The sequence below is a fragment of the Triticum aestivum genome, chromosome 5D, assembly GCF_018294505.1.
Source record: "Triticum aestivum cultivar Chinese Spring chromosome 5D, IWGSC CS RefSeq v2.1, whole genome shotgun sequence".
In the NCBI taxonomy this organism is placed as follows: Eukaryota; Viridiplantae; Streptophyta; class Magnoliopsida; order Poales; family Poaceae; genus Triticum; species Triticum aestivum.
Window position 1 is genome coordinate 495569147 of NC_057808.1, and position 22843 is coordinate 495591989.

At 47.0% G+C, this 22843-nt stretch overlaps 2 protein-coding genes across 3 annotated transcripts; both read right to left on the reverse strand.

Moving 5' to 3' along the window:
- Positions 1–447: 447 nt before the first annotated feature.
- Positions 448–7357, reverse strand: LOC123123144 (casein kinase 1-like protein HD16). 2 transcript variants are annotated; one of them, XM_044543599.1, is made up of 17 exons: positions 7192–7357; positions 6034–6492; positions 5080–5205; positions 4923–4996; positions 4773–4842; positions 4632–4687; positions 4482–4553; positions 4279–4373; positions 4034–4100; positions 3821–3950; positions 3517–3732; positions 3297–3427; positions 2601–2775; positions 2426–2516; positions 1708–1865; positions 900–1088; positions 448–787 (listed from the first exon to the last, which is right to left on the reverse strand). In XM_044543599.1, the coding sequence occupies exons 2-17, from the start codon at positions 6445–6447 to the stop codon at positions 728–730; spliced, it is 2124 nt and encodes a 707-aa protein (XP_044399534.1). In that variant the 5' UTR covers positions 6448–6492; positions 7192–7357; the 3' UTR covers positions 448–727. The 2 variants fall into 2 exon arrangements, with proteins under 2 accessions (XP_044399534.1, XP_044399533.1); XM_044543598.1 differs by having other exon boundaries at positions 6034–6500; positions 7192–7328.
- A 503-nt stretch (positions 7358–7860) lies between these two features.
- LOC123123145 (uncharacterized) lies at positions 7861–12085 on the reverse strand. The gene is made up of 4 exons (XM_044543600.1): positions 11826–12085; positions 9266–10354; positions 9028–9171; positions 7861–8939 (listed from the first exon to the last, which is right to left on the reverse strand). Exons 2-4 carry the CDS (start codon positions 10352–10354, stop codon positions 8607–8609), a joined length of 1566 nt encoding a protein of 521 aa, XP_044399535.1. The 5' UTR covers positions 11826–12085; the 3' UTR covers positions 7861–8606.
- Between the last annotated feature and the right edge of the window lie 10758 nt (positions 12086–22843).

Consider the following 22843-nt stretch of genomic DNA (forward strand, 5'->3'; position numbering starts at 1 on the left):
AAACTTCTCAGAAAGGGTCAGATAGGTTATTTTGGCCGTGATTCTGGTTCTAGAGCTCTACTATATCGGTAGTAGTATCTCCGTTCTACTACTTGAGAAGACCAACAGGTCAAGGGTGACACAGCGAACCCAAAACTTACGCTCCGTAACAGACCACCACAGCAACTAGCAAACAATAGGAAAAGGAACGTCACAATTAGGTTAGTCCCATTTCAGGTGCATGGGCATGGCACTAGTCCGTCCAGGTGTGCTGTGTACCAAAACCTTTTGGAGTCGGTTACCAAAGGTTGCATCATGGATTGACAGCAACTGAATCATGATCCAGGTGTGCTGTGCTGTGTGCCAAACCTTTTGGAGTCTGTTAGCAAAAGTTGCATCATGGACTGACAGCAACCACTGCAGCTTCATCTCGTCACATAGGATATTGCTACAGGAGAGCTGCGAAAATGAGCAACAGCAAATCTGCCAATAATATGACCTTCGCTTATCAACAGGTTCATATCGATCCGATGAGGACTGATACAACAACACCAAGGATCTTCGCGAGATTCTTTACAATTAGAATAGCGTGCCGCCAACCAAAAGAGGCCGGGCCAGTGCCAGTGCCCAGCCAATTGCGCTCGAAACCTAGATAATAAGGTTGACGCTGAGTTTGTCCCGTCTCGAACTCTCTTCTGGCTCCAGTCATAAAACTCGGGTGATTTCGCCAACGAGCTCAAGTACGCCGTCAACACGCGGTTCGCCCGTAGCAGATTGAGGCGATGTACAGGTTCTTCGCCCACTTTTCCTGAAAAATTTCGGTTACCAAGGTTAGGTTCAGTAAAGGCACTAATCAGCACATGTGACACATATGGTTTTGCATGTCCTTGTAGTTTGGCAGACAAAAATGCACGATGTACCTTCACGTGGTTACTGGGGAAGGCAGAAGTTCGAAGGGTTTCCTGGGTCTCGTCCAGTGGCTTCCTCTTTGGTATGCTCAAGATAAAAGCAGCTTGGTCAGGTGTGCCTGCGGATGAAGTTATTCTGTAACCACTCTCCCATCGCCGATGGAGTCCTTCACTTGGATACAGAAAATCCAACTCTACAACCTGCAGGTTGCAACACAGATTCAGTTTCATCACTGGTCGGTTATGTGGCAACACCACACTGGCCACACCTTATGACCTATATGTAAGAAAATTCAGACTTGGCACAACTCTACATAATTACTCATCAAAACGGTACAGAACCCAGTTCTCCAAGGTTAACTGAAGCCAACCTTGAAGAGCAGCATATGCTTTCACAAGTAGATACTCCCTCTGTTCCTAAATATAAGTCTTTGTAGAGATTTCACTATTGACTACATACGGAGCAAAATGAGTGAATCTACACTTGAAATGCATCTATATACATCCGTATGTGATCCATAGTGGAATCTCTACAAAGACTTATATTTAGGAACGGAGGGAGTATTTTACATGCAATGCTCAAATTGCTGGTTTCAGATGTGAACCATCTAAATTTTCAAAAGAGTTTAGCTTGCAGAGATCTACAGAACTGAAAAGGAGACATATGTGAAGTATTGTTTTTCCTCTTTTTTTATAACATATGCAGTCGTCAAATGTATGTTTAAACACATGAGAAATTATATACGTGAGGGACCACCAAATTCATGAAAATTATATTTTCAAATAATTTATCACAAAGAAGTGCAGCATGTGTTTTGACCTGGTCAGAGTAGCCCGCATTCCTCGACATGACAACTCCCCAACGGTTCCCAGCAGTACCCATGGATGTTACATGAAAACCTTCTTTCCACTTTTTATTAATCCACTTATAAGGAAAAGATTCACTGACTTTGTATGACTGCTGTGTGTACGGAGTTCCTGTAATGATATCGAAGATCAGATTACATGTATAAATCACGGAAAAGGGAACAGCGGGCTATACAAAACATCAAGGATCTAGACAGTAGACAGATGCTGATAATTTGTTTAACTTCGTATGTAAATATTAAAAACAGAAAACTAGTAACAATGTTTGCTCAGCGCTAGTTTATCAGAACAGTGACCAAGGACAGACTGATGTATCCTGTACCAACAATGCTGTGGCAACCTCCACACACCAATTCTGATGACCTCTATCATAACCTTGGTGGCTTGGAGGTTCTGCTAAATGTTAGTTTCCAGATAACTGCTCATTTTTAAAAGGGAACGACTGCACATACGATAAAATCAGGTATAGATTTGGTACAGATGATCTAATATAGTAATTTTCCTCACTCTGATCACAAGTTATGTGCTCAAACATTTATGTGATACATCAGTAAAAGCATACTAGTTCGTGTTATACGTATAGCAGTTCTCTGTCAAACGTGCGATCTTCACCAAAGGGAGCAGTTTCAACAAATGAGCAGTTGCCAAGAAAGAACAGGTAATTTACAAACCTTTGGACATCACAACCAATGAGCTTCCATTGGTTGCTCCAGCTATTGCTGTTATATAGAAGTTCTTTTCCCATTGCTCCATAATCCAATCCTATATAAAAAGTCATAAACAATATAGCATCAAGATTCTGGATTATCAAAATTCCAACTAGCGAGGACAGAGACCGTGGCGCACCTTGTGCAGGAAAATTTGTGAAAGCTCATACACTTGAGAACCAAACCCGGTCCCAGCGTCCATTATGAGAGCCCAAAAATTTGCTGAAGAAGCTACGCAACTAATGTACAAGCCATCTTCATTGCCTTTTTCTATATGCTGGTGCAACCTTGAATCGGCTACATTGTAGTGGTATCTGTAAAAAGGACAAATAACCAATACATCAATTTACGAAGGATGATAAATAATTGACCGATAAATATCTCAGGCTCAAGAAAGCGAGAGTAACCAAACAGGAGCTTCACAAGCTTAAATCATAATAAACACAAACCAAGCCCCTTCCATCACTAGAGCTACCATGAATGGTTCAGTTACAAAAATCAATAATAGTGTAATTCGCATCACAGCTTTTACAAGGTAAATGACACTTCAAAGTGTGAGTTCACACTGAGAACAATCGCATGTTCAACATGAATCACCACAACACAGTTGACTGCTGACTATGTGTCAGGAAGAGAGGGGAGGGTGTACTAGGCTAAGTTTGGCCAATAATGTGTGCAAGAGACAACTTATGTCAGTTTAAATGGCACCTGAATCACTAGAACAGGCCAATTTTTCAAGGGCAAGGAAATGAGAATTCATAGAAGAAATAATATCTGGGCAAGCAGACATAAGAATGAAGAACTCTGCACTAAATTCATATTTTAAGACAATTACCGCTGCTTCATGGGCCGCCTAGCATTATAAACCGAAATCCATTGAGTTGCTGGGCTCCCCAACCGAACTTTCTTCTTAGGCTGTTCCTCTTCTTCAAGATTTACAACCATTCTTCCACGTTTCTGCCCAACCTACAATACATAAAACAGATGCATGATCAATTTTAATACAAAAAAAAAACGACGGAGCATAGGTACAGACTGGGTACAGCAGAACAAACCTTTAGAGCACCATCAATTCTGATGGGTCTTGAAGCAGGCACTTCAATCAGACTATCAAAGAGAGAAATAAGTTTTGCATAATTTGGCTCTTCATCAAATTTCATATTAGTGACCATCTCAAGAAAATGTTTGAATGGAGGTGGACAGAAACAACTCAGAACATCCGCAGAGGTAGCCATCTTCTTCTTACATACAAGAAAGCTCTTGTTGTCTCCCTGCATTAATAAGCAATTAACATTAAAATGGGTTCAAGAGCAAACAGTAAATTATTAGTCAAACTCTTATGAGCGCATCTAAGGCTACCTGAAAGCCTTGCCAAGGTAATCTTCCTCTTATTAAAAAAATAAGGGTGTACGCTAGTGACTCCAAATCATCCCTTCTACTGCCTGTACGGCCTAAATGAGCATGGACACTAGCATATCTAATTGTTCCCCTGGAAATCATAAAAGGAAATAGGTCAGTTAATAGGTGAACAATTTTTAGTTTTGCACATAAAGAATATAGTATAGAACCAACCTAAAGATGTCTGGCCTCTGGTCATATTCAACATGCTGACTGGATGATGCTTTTTTCCACTTGGATGCTGCATAATTTAGATATTAACAGAACCACATGAAAAAGGTTATAGTGGCGCATAAAATGTGTCAAACCATCAACATCCTATTATGTAGCGATTCTTATGACTGAAGGCCACAGTTCACTGAAAATATGAAACTGGATATCTACATATTAAGATGAAACTGTCTTAAACAAGAACATACCTAAACCAAGATCAATTAGGAAAAGCTTCTTCTCATCAGGTGATCCAGGTTGACCAAGCAAAAAGTTTTCTGGCTTTACATCTCCATGGACAAAGCTGACAATAATAGGAAGCAGAGGAAGTGTTAATACCAACAAAGAATAGGAGAATGATGTCCATGGACTCCAGGATCATTGACAGAGACACATGGCTTTAGAAAATTACCCTTTGGAATGAAGCTTCTCAAGGATTGATATGGACTCAACGGCAATGCAAGCAACCATATGAGAAGACATCCTGTTCGGGATATTGGTGCTTTCAGCAAGGTGTAATAAAAACATGCTGACAAGGTGAAAAGATTGGTAAAATACTCACGCCTGTCCCATTGAATTCCAAACATCCCAGAGGCTAGGACCAAGCATATCCATTACCTGAAATTTTGAAATGCAGGTTGAATTGACTATGAAAGATCGTATTAAGAGGCAGTCTGTAGTGCATAACTATAGTTGAACTCACGAGAATGTAGTAGTCTCCCTGGCGACCCTTGTAGTGGACTGATGGTATGCCATAACAACCATTAAGAGACCTGTCACAGAAAGTTTAGCATGCCATGCTCCACAGAAAATAACATAAATGTAAAAAGGGCTGATTGTGTATAGTTCTTACTGATAAACCTGCCACTCAAACGGGGGGCCATAACTACATCCTTTGCTTCTCCGATGTTCGAGTTTGAGTGCAACCTACAGCATATTAATCCATATAAGATTCAACTAGATCACGAAGCAGACTCTAGTGTCCAACTGAGGCAGGTGAGAAAAGAAACCTCGTATGCATCTGGACCCGTACGAGATGCCCCACCAGTTATTCTTCTGCCAACATAGACCTGGCCAAATCCACCTTTGCCCAACTTCCTATCAGTTATATATTCTGGAGAGCCACCAACTTGAACCTGCAATAATTAGATATAACATTCAGATTTTTAGGAGCTTATATCATGTAAACAGAACTCTACTATGCAAAACTGTATTGGTGGATCAGTAATACTATCACCACGAGAGCAAATAAAACAGCACTACAGAAAATGAGAAACATATTTTTATCTTGAAGCTTTATGTGAAAAGGAAACCAATCCTATATATATGTACTATTCACAGCAAAGTCATCAAATTAGGGAACTCAGGAAATGTGTGTTACTCTGCTATAATTAGCAATGCCCAGCGGAAGACAAACATGCAGTGTTTTTGCCAGAGAGAGAGAGAGTACGAAAATTGATTGGGTTTGCAGCCAAAACAACAATACTTCTGTATTTATGTTGTTTGAACAGAGGGATGTGAAATTAGTTTCTTCTTTTCAAGTCCATCTGGTCTATATTTCAATATCTTATTAGATGTTTGCTTTCTGCTACAAAACAAAACTACCATAATAAAACCACTCAGTCTTGACTACTCTCATGGAAGTATAAACACGATCTCTGATGCACATGCTTAGCTTTTCGTGTTCATTCTTTAGATGAACAACAATCGATTATTACTTATTACATCATGAGAACTTTTCTAGAAGGACACACTAGTTGCCAAAGGAGAGATAGATAGGTATGCATGATACAACAAAAGAACAATGCATTTCCGCATGATGGTACAAATATTACCAAACAAAGTTAACATCATAAGCAAGTAACATAACAAACATAAAGGAATGGGAAGAAATAATTGTGTAATCAGTGTAGAAATAGGATAGTCGACGTAAAGAAGTGCACGGGAAAAACAGGAAGTCATACCCTCTCAGGCACAGGCGTCGTCGTGGCTTCATCTTCCGCTGCTGCAAGTCTGTCACCACTTGCACCTTCCATTTTGAAGTTGGCGGCCCTGTCAGCTACCTTGTTCAAAGCAAGGTCCTGCTGGGCGGTGACTGCAACTGCCTCTCCAACGATAGCTTCAGGGATGTCCTCAAAAGGCTGGTCAGTCAAGTCAATAGCCTCGACCCTCTTTCCTCTAGCCTTTGGAGCTGGCCTTCCTCTTCCCGTGGCAGCTGCTTTCTTGTTGCCTCTGCCAGCTGCACCACCACCACGCCTCCCACCCCTCCCCCTGGGAGCTGGCAACACGGGAGCGGCTACCTGATCTGCAGCCTGGATGTCTTCAAGCCTGCTGGACCTCAGACGAGCTCTCCGAACACCACTTCGCAGCTCTGGCATTATCCGTCCATGCAACCCGGCGTGCCGTTACACCCCTCGGCGCTCCTGGCAATCTCCCCATGCACAAGAAACCAAACACAAAACAATGAATACCGGTAAAAGGAAACGGTGACAGGCACTCATACATACACACATGAAAATCTCAGCTCACAACTTGCTCCTTCACCATGCCTATGCAAACCAAACCAAACCAAACATGAGCAGCCGAGACAGACAGACATGACAGACAAAAATCTGGGGAGGAATCAACGCTGGGGCCTTGAGGCAGTCCTGCAGACATGGCTTGCGTTCCTACCACCGCAGCCCTCTAGCCGGAATCGAATGCCACCACAACCACAAAAGGGGAGCCGGGCGGGCATCTCCGTCGCCCGATGCCTCCTCCCCCACAAGGGGATCTCCCCCCACGGCGGAGAAAAATCCCGCCTTTGCCGCGGGGCTCCGGCCAATCGGGCGCCGAATCGCGCCGGGACGAGCCGCGGGCCGCCAATCCCACGCGGAGCACGCATCGCTCCTAAATCCAACAAACAATACGCGCCGTACGCGCCGTCCTACCCACGAGCCTAACACGCAAAAGACCGCGCGCGAATCGGCCGCCGGAGGACGCATCGGACCAGAGAAACCCCATCGGATCGCGGCCGGGAGCCCGCCGCGCGGCCCGATCGCGAGGAACGGCGCCGGCCGCCGCCGCCGGATTGGGAAACAGAAAACCGTGCAAAATGGGGGAGGGGACGGCGGGAGGCTTACATCGGGGACGCCGGCGACGGACGGACGGGAGGTCGGCGGATGCGGATGCGGATGCGCCGGCGGCGGCGCCTCGGGGGCCGTGCGGAGGGGGGGGGAGGGGGAGGGGAGGGAGGATGGGGCGCGCGACCGGGGGCCAGGAATTGTGGGGGGAGCGCTCCCGTCTCGGGCCTTTGTCCTGGAGGGTGTAGGTTGGGGGAGGGAGGGGGGTGGTAGTGCTGGTGCTCGGTGTGCCGCAGCAGCTGACGCAGCTGGGGGTGGGCCCGGGCGCGGTCGCCGACGGGTGGGCCCGGGTGGCAGGGAGGGGTGGGGGAGTGGGGGGCACCTGGCTGGACCTGGGAATGGCGTCGTTGCATGCTGGGGTGGATACAGCCTGCGCGCACCGCGGAGGTCTACCCAGCGTTTCGCCCGAGGTTTAAATTTACGGGGAGGGGGAGACGGATTTGCGTGGGCGGATTTTCAAGGGCTTTCTGGAAATGTCACGGGCACGTAGGAAGCGATGAATTTCCGTGTGAATTTGAATGGATCCTTGGTTAACATGTACTCCCTCCGTAAAGAAACATAAGAGTGTTTAGATCACTATTTTATGAAAACGCTCTTATGTTTATTTACAGAGGAAGCCCTATACTAGGTAGTGTGTACTTTTATAAAAAAAACATGTTCGTAGTGTGGAAACATTTATTCGCGTAAATTTGAACCGGTGTCTTTGTGTTTGGACATTTTGTCGTTCTTTGCATCAAGTTTCAGCAGATGAAACTGCACAAAGTTTTAAAATAATCGTCGAAATGTACTCAAAATGAGTCATATTCGAAAGCCCTCTCACAAGAAAGACGAGCATGGAAACAAAACTCAATTTGGACTTTTACAAAATATTGAAACTCAAAGGCCAAAACAAAAATGGGGTCGATGCCCCCGCACCCGTGTGCCACAAATCCTCTTTGAGTAAACATATAGACGGTGTTGAAACTTCATCCGTGTACTTACCATGTTTGTGTCTTTTCTGGTTTTGAAAATTTGGCCAGCTATATGAATTTAAACCAGTGCTTGTTGTGATATCAGGTCCAGCAAGTTGTTGTTCAGGTCCAACAAGTAGCAGTAGTCTACAATATCAGGGATGCTGCATATCTTTTTGGTTCTATCAGAAAGGAAAGAAAAATATCTTTTGGGCGTCCAAGTGGTAATTTTGCCTAGTCAAGCCACACCATGAGCACCACGGAATCAATCATCTCAACAGCCAGCTGCATCCGTCCGTCCGTCCTTTGGATAATCGAGCAAAAGTAAAGCACAAGATACCCGATACAAAGACATGTTGTTCTATCTTTAGAGGCAGCATAACATAATCATTAGGCCATGGCATACAGCTACAAGCCCTACAGAACGGAAGGCCACCGCCGGCACAGCAACACTTTTACCAAAAGTCATTCCAGAACTATTTCGAGATGAGGCGAACTGATCCCGCCTGTCAGTTCGTCGAGCACCTCCAATCTCTCGCGCTCGTGCCACTCCCGGATGCGGCGGACGATCTCCAGGCCGACGAGCTCCCGCTCTTCGTCCTCCACGACGTGCCCGTCCAGCAGGCGGACGCGCTCCAGGATCGGCGATGCCTGGATGATCTGCTTCACAAAGCCTGTCTGCCCCGCCGCCCCGCCGAAGCCGATGACCACGAGTTCTTTCAGGTGATGGTGCTGCTGATGGTGCTCCACTTGCACATTCAGTGATCCAGCAGTTGCCTTCTCTGACTTGCTGTCAAACTGCATTCAGAATTCTTGGTTTCAGGAATCTCTCAAAACCAACCAAAAATAAAGTACCGCGCTTGACAAAATTGTAGGATGAACGCACATGAACATGGAGCGACTCCAAGGCAGGTGCGGCAGCAAGTAGGTGGAGAATCCAGAATGTATCCCAGTTCATTTGCACGTTTGCAATGAATAGTTTCTTGAGATGATTGAACTGGTCGGGGATGGCGGTTAGTTCAATCCACATCTGCATAAATGAAGTGATAATTTAGTGCTGTCTTATGTACCGATGCAATGTTATGACCAATAAGAAAGAGATCATTTCAGGAAAAGCTACTTACCTGACGCCCTCTTAACTGCAGAACTAGGTACTCTAGCGGTGGCGGCCACCCTAAAAAGAATTTGCTTAGTCGATATGTCCTGTTGCTACCGGAGGAATCATTCTTGCCGTCATCTCCAGTTTGCAAGAAGTTCAAACTCACATGCCTAAGTCGAGGCACCAAGCCATAGTGTAGTATAGTTGGCTGACCACGACAAGCAAATGTTTCAAGATAAGGCACCAAACCCAGGTAGACACCCACAGTGTTGTAGTTGTCCAATTGCAGACTCTTTAACTTTGAGTTAGGAACAAAGATATGAAAAGCAGGTTGGCAACCACTAGAATCTTTCAGCCTCAAATTCACCAGCTGCACGCAGTTTCTCAGAATATCATCAACGCGTGGCATACGTGAACTTTCTTTGCAGAGAGTAAGTGATGTGAGCCTCTGAAACGTCAAGGGGTTGGGTGCAAAACGATGATAACAATTGGATAGCACAAGCCGTTTCAGTCGCACATTTTTGCATCCATCCAACAGCCGGAAGTCATAGCGCCAGCAAGAGTTGTCAATGACAAGCTCCAAATCTTCAACGCCCCATCTGCCAATCGCTTCCGTAATCCATTGGTCAGTGAAATTGCTCGTCCCACAGGCTTGAAGCCTCAGCTTCTGAATAGACTGTTGCTGAACATTGTTGGGGGCCAGAAGGAATGCATTCACCCGTTTAACATAGCGTCGCATGGCCAAACGCTCATAACGTTGCAGGATGGGTGTTAGCAGACGGACTTTCCACTTCCAGTCTTTGAAGGAATATAACTGGTCTCTAGAAGCATAACTGTCGTCCGACTTCAGTGCATTCTTCTCTGCCTCATACCCTGCCTTAGCCTCCATCACAATTTGCTTCAGTCTGTGGTACCGTGGAGGGAGAGCGTCATCAACCGTAAGGTCATAACATGTGCGCGGGTATGTAGGAAGATCCCGCCATCGCCTCGAAAGGATAGTGGTGCTTATCGCTGTCCGTGCATCTAGCTTGTCGATGATCAAGATTAACATCTCGTCAGGTAAGCTGCTGATCTTGTCCTCACAGCAACTGCTGTGTTCCTCGCTCAGACGCATCTAGTTTTATTTTGGTGAGACATAAATGAAGAACAGTCAGGGAATTCCAAATAGAATAAACAGATAACTGAGCAATTTGCCTTAAAAGTAAGCATTAACAACATTACTAGTCAAAAATAGTGCACGAACTAGCAAAACAAATGAAAGAGTGCGTCCACCTATTCAACCTAAATAATGACATGAGCAGGCGCAACTATGTATCATACTATATAGGTACTCCATTCTGCTGCAAAAGATGGACTAGACTAAAAAGAGAGAAAATCAGTAGCAACATACACACAAAACTGCATTGTCTCTATCTACCACCGGGTTACGGACGGCTTGTGGGATGGCTTATGGTTCAAATAAGCCTTAAGCTATCCCTAAGGCAAAGCTTCTATGTGGCTGCCAGGGGGAGCCCCTCCCATTTCACGTGTGCAGCCGGAAGCCTCAAAAGCGAGGCTTCTCGATCTTCTTCGTGCCCCTCTTCGCTAGGAAATATGCTTCTGTTCTCATGTCTGTCTCCTTCACCACCCTCTCCTGTTCCCCCGCATCAATTGTCACCGCCGTCTCATACAGCCCGCCGCCACCGTATCGACTCCGTCCCACCTCTCTGCCCAGATCTAGCCGCCTACCTCCCCGGCCGAGGTCATGGGCATCCCCGAGACCCAACGCCAAGACCCAATCCAAGCACTTTTTTTCCTTTTCACATTTCGCTTCTCAATTCCCCCTTTATAATTACTTTCTCAATTTCGTTGTATGGATGTATGCAAGAACAGTGCCATATTTCCGAAATTTACTTTGCGTTAGCATGGATCTCAGATTATTGCACTGCCGAAATGATTGATTGTAGCACCAATAGTTTACTGCTTTCTTCTACCCAATCAAACCGTGTCTTTTGCATGTTTGATTGTAGCATCCATAGTTTACTGCTTTAAAGGATGGTCACATAGTCACCGAACAGGTTTCAGAGATTGCTTATGTCAGAATTGTTGTTGTGTGATTCACCCAGGAATTTTGTGTTAATATGTGATTGTGCACGCCCGATTAGACTTTATCCATGACTGCAGGAATTGGGGCTTTGTTGGTGCTGGAATGCGAGGCCACTTGCTCAGCTGGCTCACAGATGCTAATTACACATGGCCGAAGCCGAACCAGCAAAGGCATGGCCAAACCAAGCAAGGCAACCATCGATCCAGCCGCTGCCCAGCAGGGACTGGTAATCAGGAGCAGGCGCAACAATTTCAAGAGCATGTATGCACTATACTAATACATAGGCACTCCATTATGCTGCAAAAGATGGACAGGAACATGTGTTCTAGCTGCCCAATTTTAAACACAAACTGGAGATTAAATAGTAAAAAAAAATAAAAAACTGTAGCAGAATATGTACACACCAAACTGCTTTTCCCCTACCTACGGCACCAGTACTGCTGGAGCAATCACAGGGAAACTATTCGACAAAAATCACAGGGATGGGCACCGTACGTACCCGTTTCGGGTGTGGGTAGGCGGCGGCGGTGCGGAGATGGAGGCCTTCCTGAGCCGGCGGTGGCGTGGAGGATCTGCGCCCGTGTCCATCGGATCCGAGGCCGCACCCCCGCCTGTTTTTCTTAGGTGAACTAGGGATTTATTCATCAATCACAGAAGGAATCTCTATTCCTAATGGACGAGTTGGTTGAATAGTCCCCCACTTTTGTCCGGGTTTTTTTCGACTGGTTTTTTCCGACTGGTTTTTTTCGCTGGTTTTTTTTCGTCACCTCCCCGCCCCACCTCACCCCACCCCACGCACGCACCCAAGAAAACCACCCCGCATAAGGAACGTCGTTCCTCTCGATCCCCTTCCGTCGCCGCCGCCGTCCTCTCGATCCCATCTATCGTTGCCGCCGCCGCCTCTGCAAGGCAGGGCGGTTTGAATCCTGCAGCCGTCGAACTCCGGGAGATGCCGTCGCCGCCTCTCCAGGGCAGGGCGGTTTCAGTCCCTACCGCCGAACTCCGGAAGACGCCGCCGCCACCGAACTCCATGACCCATGGCTGCCACACATCTTCCTCCACGCACGGCCGCACCCCCACCCCTTTTTCTTCCCTCCCTCCGGCCTTCATCTCTACCCTGTTGGGAATCGTAGCATAATTTTAAAATTTTCCTACGCTCACCAAGATGCATCTATGGAGTCTACTAGCAACGAGGGGAAGGGAGTGCATCTACATACCCTTGTAGATCGCGAGCGGAAGCGTTCCAATGAACGTGGATGACGGAGTCGTACTCGCCGTGATCCAAATCACCGATGACCGAGTGCCGAACGGACGGCACCTCCGCGTTCAACACACGTACGGTGCAGCGACGTCTCCTCCTTCTTGATCCAGCAAGGGGGAAGGAGAGGTTGATGGAGATCCAACAGCACGACGGCGTGGTGGTGGATGTAGCGGGTCTCCGGCAGGGCTTCGCCGAGCTTCTGCGAGAGAGAGAGGTGTTGCAGGGGAGGAGGGAGGCGCCCAAGACTGTAGGTTGTTGCCCTCCCTCCCCCCTTTATATAGGCCCCCTTGGGAGGGGGGGCGGCCAAAACCCATCTAGGGTTGGGGGGCGGCGGCCAAGGGGTGGAAAGGGGTGCCTTGCCCCCCAAGGCAAGGGGGAAGCTCCCCCTAGGGTTCCCAACCCTAGGCGCATGGGGGGAGGCCCAAGGGGGGCGCCCCAGCCCACTAAGGGCTGGTTCCCCTCCACTTTCAGCCCACGGGGCCCTCCGGGACAAGTGGCCCCACCCGGTGGACCACCGGGACCCTTCCGGTGGTCCCGGTACAATACCGGCAACCCCCGAAACTTTCCCGGTGGCCGAAACTTGACTTCCTATATATAATTCTTCACCTCCGGACCATTCCGGAACCTCTCGTGACGTCCGGGATCTCATCCGGGACTCCGAACAACTTTCGGGTTTCCGCATACATATATCTCTACAACCCTAGCGTCACCGGACCTTAAGTGTGTAGACCCTACGGGTTCGGGAGACATGCAGACATGACCGAGACGCCTCCGGTCAATAACCAACAGCGGGATCTGGATACCCATGTTGGCTCCCACATGTTCCACGATGATCTCATCGGATGAACCACGGTGTCGAGGATTTAATCAATCCGTATGCAATTCCCTTTGTCAATCGGTATGTTACTTGCCCGAGATTCGATCGTCGGTATCCCAATACCTTGTTCAATCTCGTTACCGGCAAGTCTCTTTACTCGTACCGCAATGCATGATCCCGTGACTAACGCCTTAGTCACATTGAGCTCATTATGATGATGCATTACCGAGTGGGCCCAGAGATACCTCTCCGTCACACGGAGTGACAAATCCCAGTCTCGATCCGTGCCAACCCAACAGACACTTTCGGAGGTACCCGTAATGCACCTTTATAGTCACCCAGTTACGTTGTGACGTTTGGCACACCCAAAGCACTCCTACGGTATCCGGGAGTTGCACGATCTCATGGTCTAAGGAAAAGATACTTGACATTGGAAAAGCTCTAGCAAACGAAACTACACGATCTTTTATGCTATGCTTAGGATTGGGTCTTGTCCATCACATGATTCTCCTAATGATGTGATCCCGTTATCAATGACATCCAATGTCCATAGTCAGGAAACCATGACTATCTGTTGATCAACGAGCTAGTCAACTAGAGGCTTACTAGGGACAGGTTGTGGTCTATGTATTCACACATGTATTACGATTTCCGGACAATACAATTATAGCATGAATAATAGACAATTACCATGAACAAAGAAATATAATAATAACCATTTATTATTGCCTCTAGGGCATATTTCCAACAGTCTCCCACTTGCACTAGAGTCAATAATCTAGTTACATTGTGCTGAATCGAACACCCATTGCGTCCTGGTGTTGATCATGTTTTGCCCTAGGGAGAGGTTTAGTCAACGGATCTGCTACATTCAGGTCCGTGTGTACTTTACAAATATCTATGTCTCCATTTTGAACACTTTCACGAATGGAGTTGAAGCGACGCTTGATATGCCTGGTCTTCCTGTGAAACCTGGGCTCCTTCGCAAGGGCAATAGCTCCAGTGTTGTCACAGAAGAGAGTCATTGGGCCCGACGCATTGGGAATCACCCCTAGGTCGGTAATGAACTCCTTCATCCAGACTGCTTCCTGTGCTGCCTCCGAGGCTGCCATGTACTCCGCTTCACATGTAGATCCCGCCACGACGCTTTGCTTGCAACTGCACCAACTTACTGCTCCTTCATTCAAAATATACACGTATCCGGTTTGTGACTTCGAGTCATCCAGATCTATGTCGAAGCTAGCGTCGACGTAACCCTTTACGACGAGCTCTTCGTCACCTCCATAAACGAGAAACATATCCTTAGTCCTCTTCAGGTACTTCAGGATATTCTTGACCGTTGTCCAGTGTTCCTTGCCGGGATTACTTTGGTACCTTCCTACCAAACTTACGGCAAGGTTTACATCAGGTCTGGTACACAGCATGGCATACATAATAGACCCTATGGCCGAGGCATAGGGGATGACACTCATCTCTTCTATATCTTCTGCCGTGGTCGGGCATTGAGCCGTGCTCAATTGCACACCATGCAATACAGGCAAGAACCCCTTCTTGGACTGATCCATACTGAACTTCTTCAATATCTTGTCAAGGTATGTACTCTGTGAAAGACCAATGAGGCGTCTTGATCTATCTCTATAGATCTTGATGCCTAATATATAAGCAGCTTCTCCAAGGTCCTTCATTGAAAAACACTTATTCAAATAGGCCTTTATACTTTCCAAGAATTCTATATCATTTCCCATCAATAGTATGTCATCCACATATAATATGAGAAATGCTACGGAGCTCCCACTCACTTTCTTGTAAACACAGGCTTCTCCATAAGTCTGTGTAAACCCAAACGCTTTGATCATCTCATCAAAGCGAATATTCCAACTCCGAGATGCTTGCACCAGCCCATAGATTAAGCGCTGGAGCTTGCACACTTTGTTAGCATTCTTAGGATCGACAAAACCTTCCGGCTGCATCATATACAACTCTTCCTTAAGGAAGTCGTTAAGGAATGCCGTTTTGACGTCCATCTGCCATATCTCATAATCATAGTATGCGGCAATTGCTAACATGATTCGGACGGACTTCAGCTTCGCTACGGGTGAGAAAGTCTCATCGTAGTCAACCCCTTGAACTTGTCGATAACCCTTAGCGACAAGTCGAGCTTTGTAGATGGTCACATTACCATCCGCGTCCGTCTTCTTCTTAAAGATCCATTTGTTTTCTATGGCTCGCCGCTCATCGGGCAAGTCAGTCAAAGTCCATACTTTGTTTTCATACATGGATTCTATCTCGGATTTCATGGCTTCTAGCCATTTGTCGGAATCCGGGCCCGCCATCGCTTCTTCATAGTTCGAAGGTTCACCGTTGTCTAACAACATGATTTCCAGGACAGGGTTGCCGTACCACTCTGGTGCGGAACGTGTCCTTGTGGACCTACGAAGTTCAGTAACTTGATCCGAAGCTTCATGATCATCATCATTAACTTCCTCCCCAGTCGGTGTAGGCACCACAGGAACACTTTCCCGCGCTGCGCTACTTTTCGGTTCGGAAGGGGTGACTATCACCTCATCAAGTTCCACTTTCCTCCCACTCAATTCTTTCGAGAGAAACTCCTTCTCTAGAAAGGACCCGTTCTTGGCAACGAAGATCTTGCCTTCAGATCTAAGGTAGAAGGTATACCCAATAGTTTCCTTAGGGTATCCTATGAAGACGCATTTTTCCGATTTGGGTTCGAGCTTTTCAGGTTGAAGTTTCTTGACATAAGCATCGCATCCCCAAACTTTTAGAAACGACAGCTTAGGTTTCTTCCCAAACCATAATTCATACGGTGTCGTCTCAACGGATTTCGACGGAGCCCTATTTAAAGTGAATGCGGCAGTCTCTAAAGCATAGCCCCAAAATGAGAGCGGTAAATCGGTAAGAGACATCATAGATCGCACCATATCCAATAGAGTGCGATTACGACGTTCGGACACACCGTTTCTCTGAGGTGTTCCAGGCGGCGTGAGTTGTGAAACTATTCCACATTTCCTTAAGTGTGCACCAAATTCATGACTTAAATATTCTCCTCCATGATCTGATCGTAAGAACTTTATTTTCCTATCACGTTGATTCTCAACCTCACTCTTAAATTCCTTGAACTTTTCAAAGGTTTCAGACTTGTGTTTCATTAGGTAGACATACCCATATCTACTTAAATCATCAGTGAGAGTGAGAACATAACGATATCCTCCGCGAGCCTCAACACTCATTGGACCGCACACATCGGTATGTATGATTTCCAATAAGTTGGTTGCTCGCTCCATTGTTCCGGAGAACGGAGTCTTGGTCATCTTACCCATGAGGCATGGTTCGCACGTGTCAAATGATTCGTAATCAAGAGACTCCAAAAGTCCATCTGCATGGAGCTTCTTCATGCGCTTTACACCAATGTGACCAAGGCGGCAGTGCCACAAGTATGTGGGACTATCGTTATCAACTTTACATCTTTTGGTATCCACACTATGAACATGTGTAACATCACGTTCGAGATTCATCAAAAATAAACCATTGACCAGCGGGGCATGACCATAAAACATATCTCTCAAATAAATAGAACAACCATTATTCTCGGATTTAAATGAGTAGCCATCTCGAATTAAACGAGATCCAGATACAATGTTCATGCTCAAAGCTGGCACTAAATAACAATTATTAAGGTTTAAAACTAATCCCGTGGGTAGATGCAGAGGTAGCGTGCCGACGACGATCACATCGACCTTGGAACCATTCCCGACGCGCATCGTCACCTCGTCCTTTGCCAGTCTCCGCTTATTCCGTAGTTCCTGTTTTGAGTTACAAATATGAGCAACCGCACCGGTACCAAATACCCAGGAGCTACTACGAGTACTGGTAAGGTACACGTCAATTACTTGTATGTCACATATACCTTGGGTGTTGCCGGCCTTCTTCTTGTCCGCTAAATATTTGGGGCAGTTCCGCTTCAAGTGACCACTTCCCTTGCAATAAAAGCACTTAGTCCCGGGCTTGGGTCCATTCTTTGACTTCTTCCCAGTAACTGGTTTACCGGGCGCGGCAACTCCCTTGCCGTCCTTCTTGAAGTTCTTCTTACCCTTGCCCTTCTTGAACTTGGTGGTTTTATTCACCATCAACACTTGATGTTCTTTTCTGATCTCCCCTTCCGCTGATTTCAGCATTGAATATACCTCGGGAATGGTCTTTTCCATCCCCTGCATATTGTAGTTCATCACAAAGCTCTTGTAGCTTGGTGGAAGCGACTGGAGGATTCTGTCAATGACCGCGTCATCCGGGAGATTAACTCCCAGCTGAGACAAGCGGTTGTGCAACCCAGACATTCTGAGTATGTGCTCACTAACAAAACTGTTCTCCTCCATTTTACAGCTGAAGAACTTGTCGGAGACATCATATCTCTCGACCCGGGCATGAGCTTGAAAAACCAGTTTCAGCTTCTCGAACATCTCATATGCTCCATGTTTCTCAAAACGCTTTTGGAGACCCGGCTCTAAGCTGTAAAGCATGCCGCACTGAACGAGGGAGTAATCATCAGCACGCTGCTGCCAAGCGTTCATAACGTCTTGGTTCTGTGGGATTGGTGCATCACCTAGCGGTGCTTCTAAGACATAATCTTTCTTGGCTACTATGAGGATGAGCCTCAGGTTCCGGACCCAATCCGTATAGTTGCTGCCATCATCTTTTAGCTTGGTTTTCTCTAGGAACGCGTTGAAATTGAGGACAACGTTGGCCATTTGATCTACAATACATAGTGTAAAGATTTTAGACTAAGTTCATGATAATTGAGTTCATCTAATCAAATTATTTAATGAACTCCCACTCAGATAGACATCCCTCTCGTCATCTAAGTGAAACATGATCCGAGTTTAACTAGGCCGTGTCCGATCATCACGTGAGACGGACTAGTCAAGATCGGTGAACATCTCCATGTTGATCGTATCTTCTATACGACTCATGCTCGACCTTTCGGTCCTCCGTGTTCCGAGGCCATGTCTGTACATGCTAGCCTCGTCAAGTCAACCTAAGTGTATTGCGTGTGTTCCGAGGCCATGTCTGTACATGCTAGGCTCGTCAACACCCGTTGTATTAGAACGTTAGAATCTATCACACCCGATCATCACGTGGTGCTTCGAAACAACGAACCTTCGCAACGGTGCACAGTTAGGGTGAACACTTTCTTGAAATTATTATAAGGGATCATCCTACTTGCTACCGTCGTTCTAAGCAAATAAGATGCAAAAACATGATAAACATCACATGCAATCAAATAGTGACATGATATGGCCAATATCATTATGCTCCTTTGATCTCCATCTTCGGGGCACCATGATCATCTTCGTCACCGGCATGACACCATGATCTCCATCATCATGATCTCCATCATTGTGTCTTCATGAAGTCGGCACGCCAACGATTACTTCTACTTCTATGGCTAACGCGTTTAGCAATAAAGTAAAGTAATTTACATGGCGTTATTCAATGACACGCAGGTCATACAAAATAATAAAGACAACTCCTATGGCTCCCGCCGGTTGTCATACTCATCGACATGCAAGTCGTGATTCCTATTACAAGAATATGATCAATCTCATACATCACATATATCATTCATCACATCTTCTGGCCATATCACATCACATAGCACTTGCTGCAAAAACAAGTTAGACGTCCTCTAATTGTTGTTGCAAGTTTTTTTTACGTGGTTTGTAGGTTTCTAGCAAGAACGTTTCTTACCTACATATGACCACAACGCGATTTGCCAATTTCTATTTACCCTTCATAAGGACCCTTTTCATCGAATCCGTTCCGACTAAAGTAGGAGAGACAGACACCCGTTAGCCACCTTATGCATCTAGTGCATGTCAGTCGGTGGAACCTGTCTCACGTAAGTGTACGTGTAAGGTCGGTCCGGGCCGCTTCATCCTACAATGCCGCCGAAACAAGAAAAGACTAGTAGCGGCAAGAAGAATTGGCAAACTCAACGCCCACAACTTCTTTGTGTTCTACTCGTGCATAGTAACTACGCATAGACCTGGCTCATGATGCCACTGTTGGGAATCGTAGCATAATTTTAAAATTTTCCTACGCTCACCAAGATGCATCTATGGAGTCTACTAGCAATGTGGGGAAGGGAGTGCATCTACATACCCTTGTAGATCGCGAGCGGAAGCGTTCCAATGAACGTGGATGACGGAGTCGTACTCGCCGTGATCCAAATCACCGATGACCGAGTGCCGAATGGACGGCACCTCCGCGTTCAACACACGTACGGTGCAGCGACGTCTCCTCCTTCTTGATCCAGCAAGGGGGAAGGAGAGGTTGATGGAGATCCAACAGCACGACGGCGTGGTGGTGGATGTAGCGGGTCTCCGGCAGGGCTTCGCCGAGCTTCTGCGAGAGAGAGAGAGGTGTTGCAGGGGAGGAGGGAGGCGCCCAAGGCTGTAGGTTGCTGCCCTCCCTCCCCCCTTTATATAGGCCCCCTTGGGAGGGGGGCCGGCCAAAACCCATCTAGGGTTGGGGGGCGGCGGCCAAGGGGTGGAAAGGGGTGCCTTGCCCCCCAAGGCAAGGGGGAAGCTCCCCCCTAGGGTTCCCAACCCTAGGCGCATGGGGGGAGGCCCAAGGGGGGCGCCCCAGCCCACTAAGGGCTGGTTCCCCTCCACTTTCAGCCCACGGGGCCCTCCGGGACAGGTGGCCCCACCCGGTGGACCCCCGGGACCCTTCCGGTGGTCCCGGTACAATACCGGCAACCCCCGAAACTTTCCCGGTGGCCGAAACTTGACTTCCTATATATAATTCTTCACCTCCGGACCATTCCGGTAACTCTCGTGACGTCCGGGATCTCATCCGGGACTCCGAACAACTTTCGGGTTTCCGCATACATATATCTCTACAACCCTAGCGTCACCGGACCTTAAGTGTGTAGACCCTACGGGTTCGGGAGACATGCAGACATGACCGAGACGCCTCTCCGGTCAATAACCAACAGCGGGATCTGGATACTCATGTTGGCTCCCACATGTTCCACGATGATCTCATCGGATGAACCACGGTGTCGAGGATTCAATCAATCCGTATGCAATTCCCTTTGTCAATCGATATGTTACTTGCCCGAGATTCGATCGTCGGTATCCCAATACCTTGTTCAATCTCGTTACCGGCAAGTCTCTTTACTCGTACCGCAATGCATGATCCCGTGACTAACGCCTTAGTCACATTGAGCTCATTATGATGATGCATTACCGAGTGGGCCCAGAGATACCTCTCCGTCACACGGAGTGACAAATCCCAGTCTCGATCCGTGCCAACCCAACAGACACTTTCGGAGATACCCGTAATGCACCTTTATAGTCACCCAGTTACGTTGTGACGTTTGGCACACCCAAAGCACTCCTACGGTATCCGGGAGTTGCACGATCTCATGGTCTAAGGAAAAGATACTTGACATTGGAAAAGCTCTAGCAAACGAAACTACACGATCTTTTATGCTATGCTTAGGATTGGGTCTTGTCCATCACATCATTCTCCTAATGATGTGATCCCGTTATCAATGACATCCAATGTCCATAGTCAGGAAACCATGACTATCTGTTGATCAACGAGCTAGTCAACTAGAGGCTTACTAGGGACAGGTTGTGGTCTATGTATTCACACATGTATTACGATTTTCGGACAATACAATTATAGCATGAATAATAGACAATTACCATGAACAAAGAAATATAATAATAGCCATTTATTATTGCCTCTAGGGCATATTTCCAACATACCCGTCCCACTCCTCGGCCTTCAATGGTGATCCGCTGCCTCCCGCTCCTCGTGCTCCGATCTGACAACTGATTCACCGCCGCGCCTCGGATACGTCGCGGCGACTCGAATACAGGCGACCGGCGGTGATCTGAGACCAACGAGTCGGCACCACATCCCTGGTACTTCCCTTCCCCATCTGCCAACCCTCTACCCTCCCCCTCTACAAAGGCCCGTGCGGCCCTGTCCGTCCGACCTCGACGGACACGACCATCCGGGCAGACGCGGCCATCATGGATCACGAGAACGCCGGCGCCACCGGCTCCTTGGATGCATCGCCCGTCACCACCACGATGGCACCTCGCTGCTGCCGCTCGGCATGGATGGCCGCCCCAAGACATGGATAAGCTCTCGTGATCCCCACCCCACCCCTCTCATCCCCTGAATCCGTATCCTCTGCTCGTGCTCTCCTGTTCCTCCTGAAACGACGAGGGGTAGTGCCGGCCGTGGCTCAGCAGGATAGCATAATTAAGCTTGCCCTTTTTCTTTTGTGTTTGAATCAGATTTGCTGGTTCTCAGTTTTACATGCACGTATCAATCTTTCTTCTGTATGCAGGTTACACACCTGATGATTTTTACAACCTCTTCTGCAGATCTTCAGAACACCGAGCGAAATATTGGCTTGGAACGATCTTGGGTTGGCAGGGCGGCCAGACCAGGTGGCAAATGTGGTGCACGAGTCAACCTCACATCATACTGTGGTGTCTAGGATGGGCGTGGTGTAACATGACGCTTTCTAGAAGCATGTTATCGAACATCTCCACAGAATCACGAGCTTGCCTAATTCCCAAAGCATGTTATCATAAGGATGAGTACGGAGGACAACTCTCTCAATTCCCAAAGCACTAATCTTGTCCTAATTGCTCATATATTGAATCACTTTTCGCTGCAAATATGTTTTCTGTTTGATGAGCTAGAAGATGCTTGGAGGCTAAGGACAAAGAGGATCTGACGTTCACGTTTTTGGGAGGCAATAAGTACTTTGTGCACTTTGGCTGTGGATATGGGTACACATTCTTGATGTCTCGATGAATTGGAGAACAGATGTAATGGTACGTGCTCTATGCAAGGACATGAGAACAATCCTCCAAATTGAACTACGTGATGGGAGAGTAGGTAGGAAACTTTGTTCGTGTACGGGTTGCTTTTCCTGTATATAGCGGGCGCTGGAAATTTCAGTTGCGATGATAGCAAGGATCAAGGAAAAGAGAACAAGGGTGGGGCTTAAACTTCAGTATGGGTGCTTGCCGTGGTTCTGCTATGCATGTGGCTACATCGGGCATCAGGTCATGTCTTGTGCGCGTAAGTTCAGGTGGTGAACCTGTATGCTGACGACTGCGATGCTTACCACCGAGGAAGTTCGTGCAGCAAGCAGGAAGTAAGACCTGAATTTAACTAGATGACCCACAATATCTAGCAACTCAAACCATTGTCTCACATTAGAGTAATTTTTAATACAGTCATATAGCTATCCATGCTGACATGCTGTATTATTATTTTCATTGGAGGTTAATTAAGTATTTTTTTTCAGGCACCTTGGACAAATTTTGGAAAGAGGAGCATGACTCGGAGGTATGAGCCCCAGCAAGGGCCATCACAGCTGCGC

Coding starts and splice junctions, on each gene's coding strand:
- LOC123123144 (XM_044543599.1), bottom strand. CDS start 6,447: ATGCCAGAGCTGCGAAGTGGTGTTCGGAGAGCTCGTCTGAGGTCCAGC. Junction 4,688..4,772: donor AGGGAGACTACTACATTCTC/GTGAGTTCAACT, acceptor TCAAAATTTCAG/GTAATGGATATGCTTGGTCC. Junction 3,951..4,033: donor CAGAGGCCAGACATCTTTAG/GTTGGTTCTATA, acceptor TATGATTTCCAG/GGGAACAATTAGATATGCTA.
- LOC123123145 (XM_044543600.1), bottom strand. CDS start 10,354: ATGCGTCTGAGCGAGGAACACAGCAGTTGCTGTGAGGACAAGATCAGC. Junction 9,172..9,265: donor TGCAGTTAAGAGGGCGTCAG/GTAAGTAGCTTT, acceptor TCATTTATGCAG/ATGTGGATTGAACTAACCGC. Junction 8,940..9,027: donor TGGAGTCGCTCCATGTTCAT/GTGCGTTCATCC, acceptor TTCTGAATGCAG/TTTGACAGCAAGTCAGAGAA.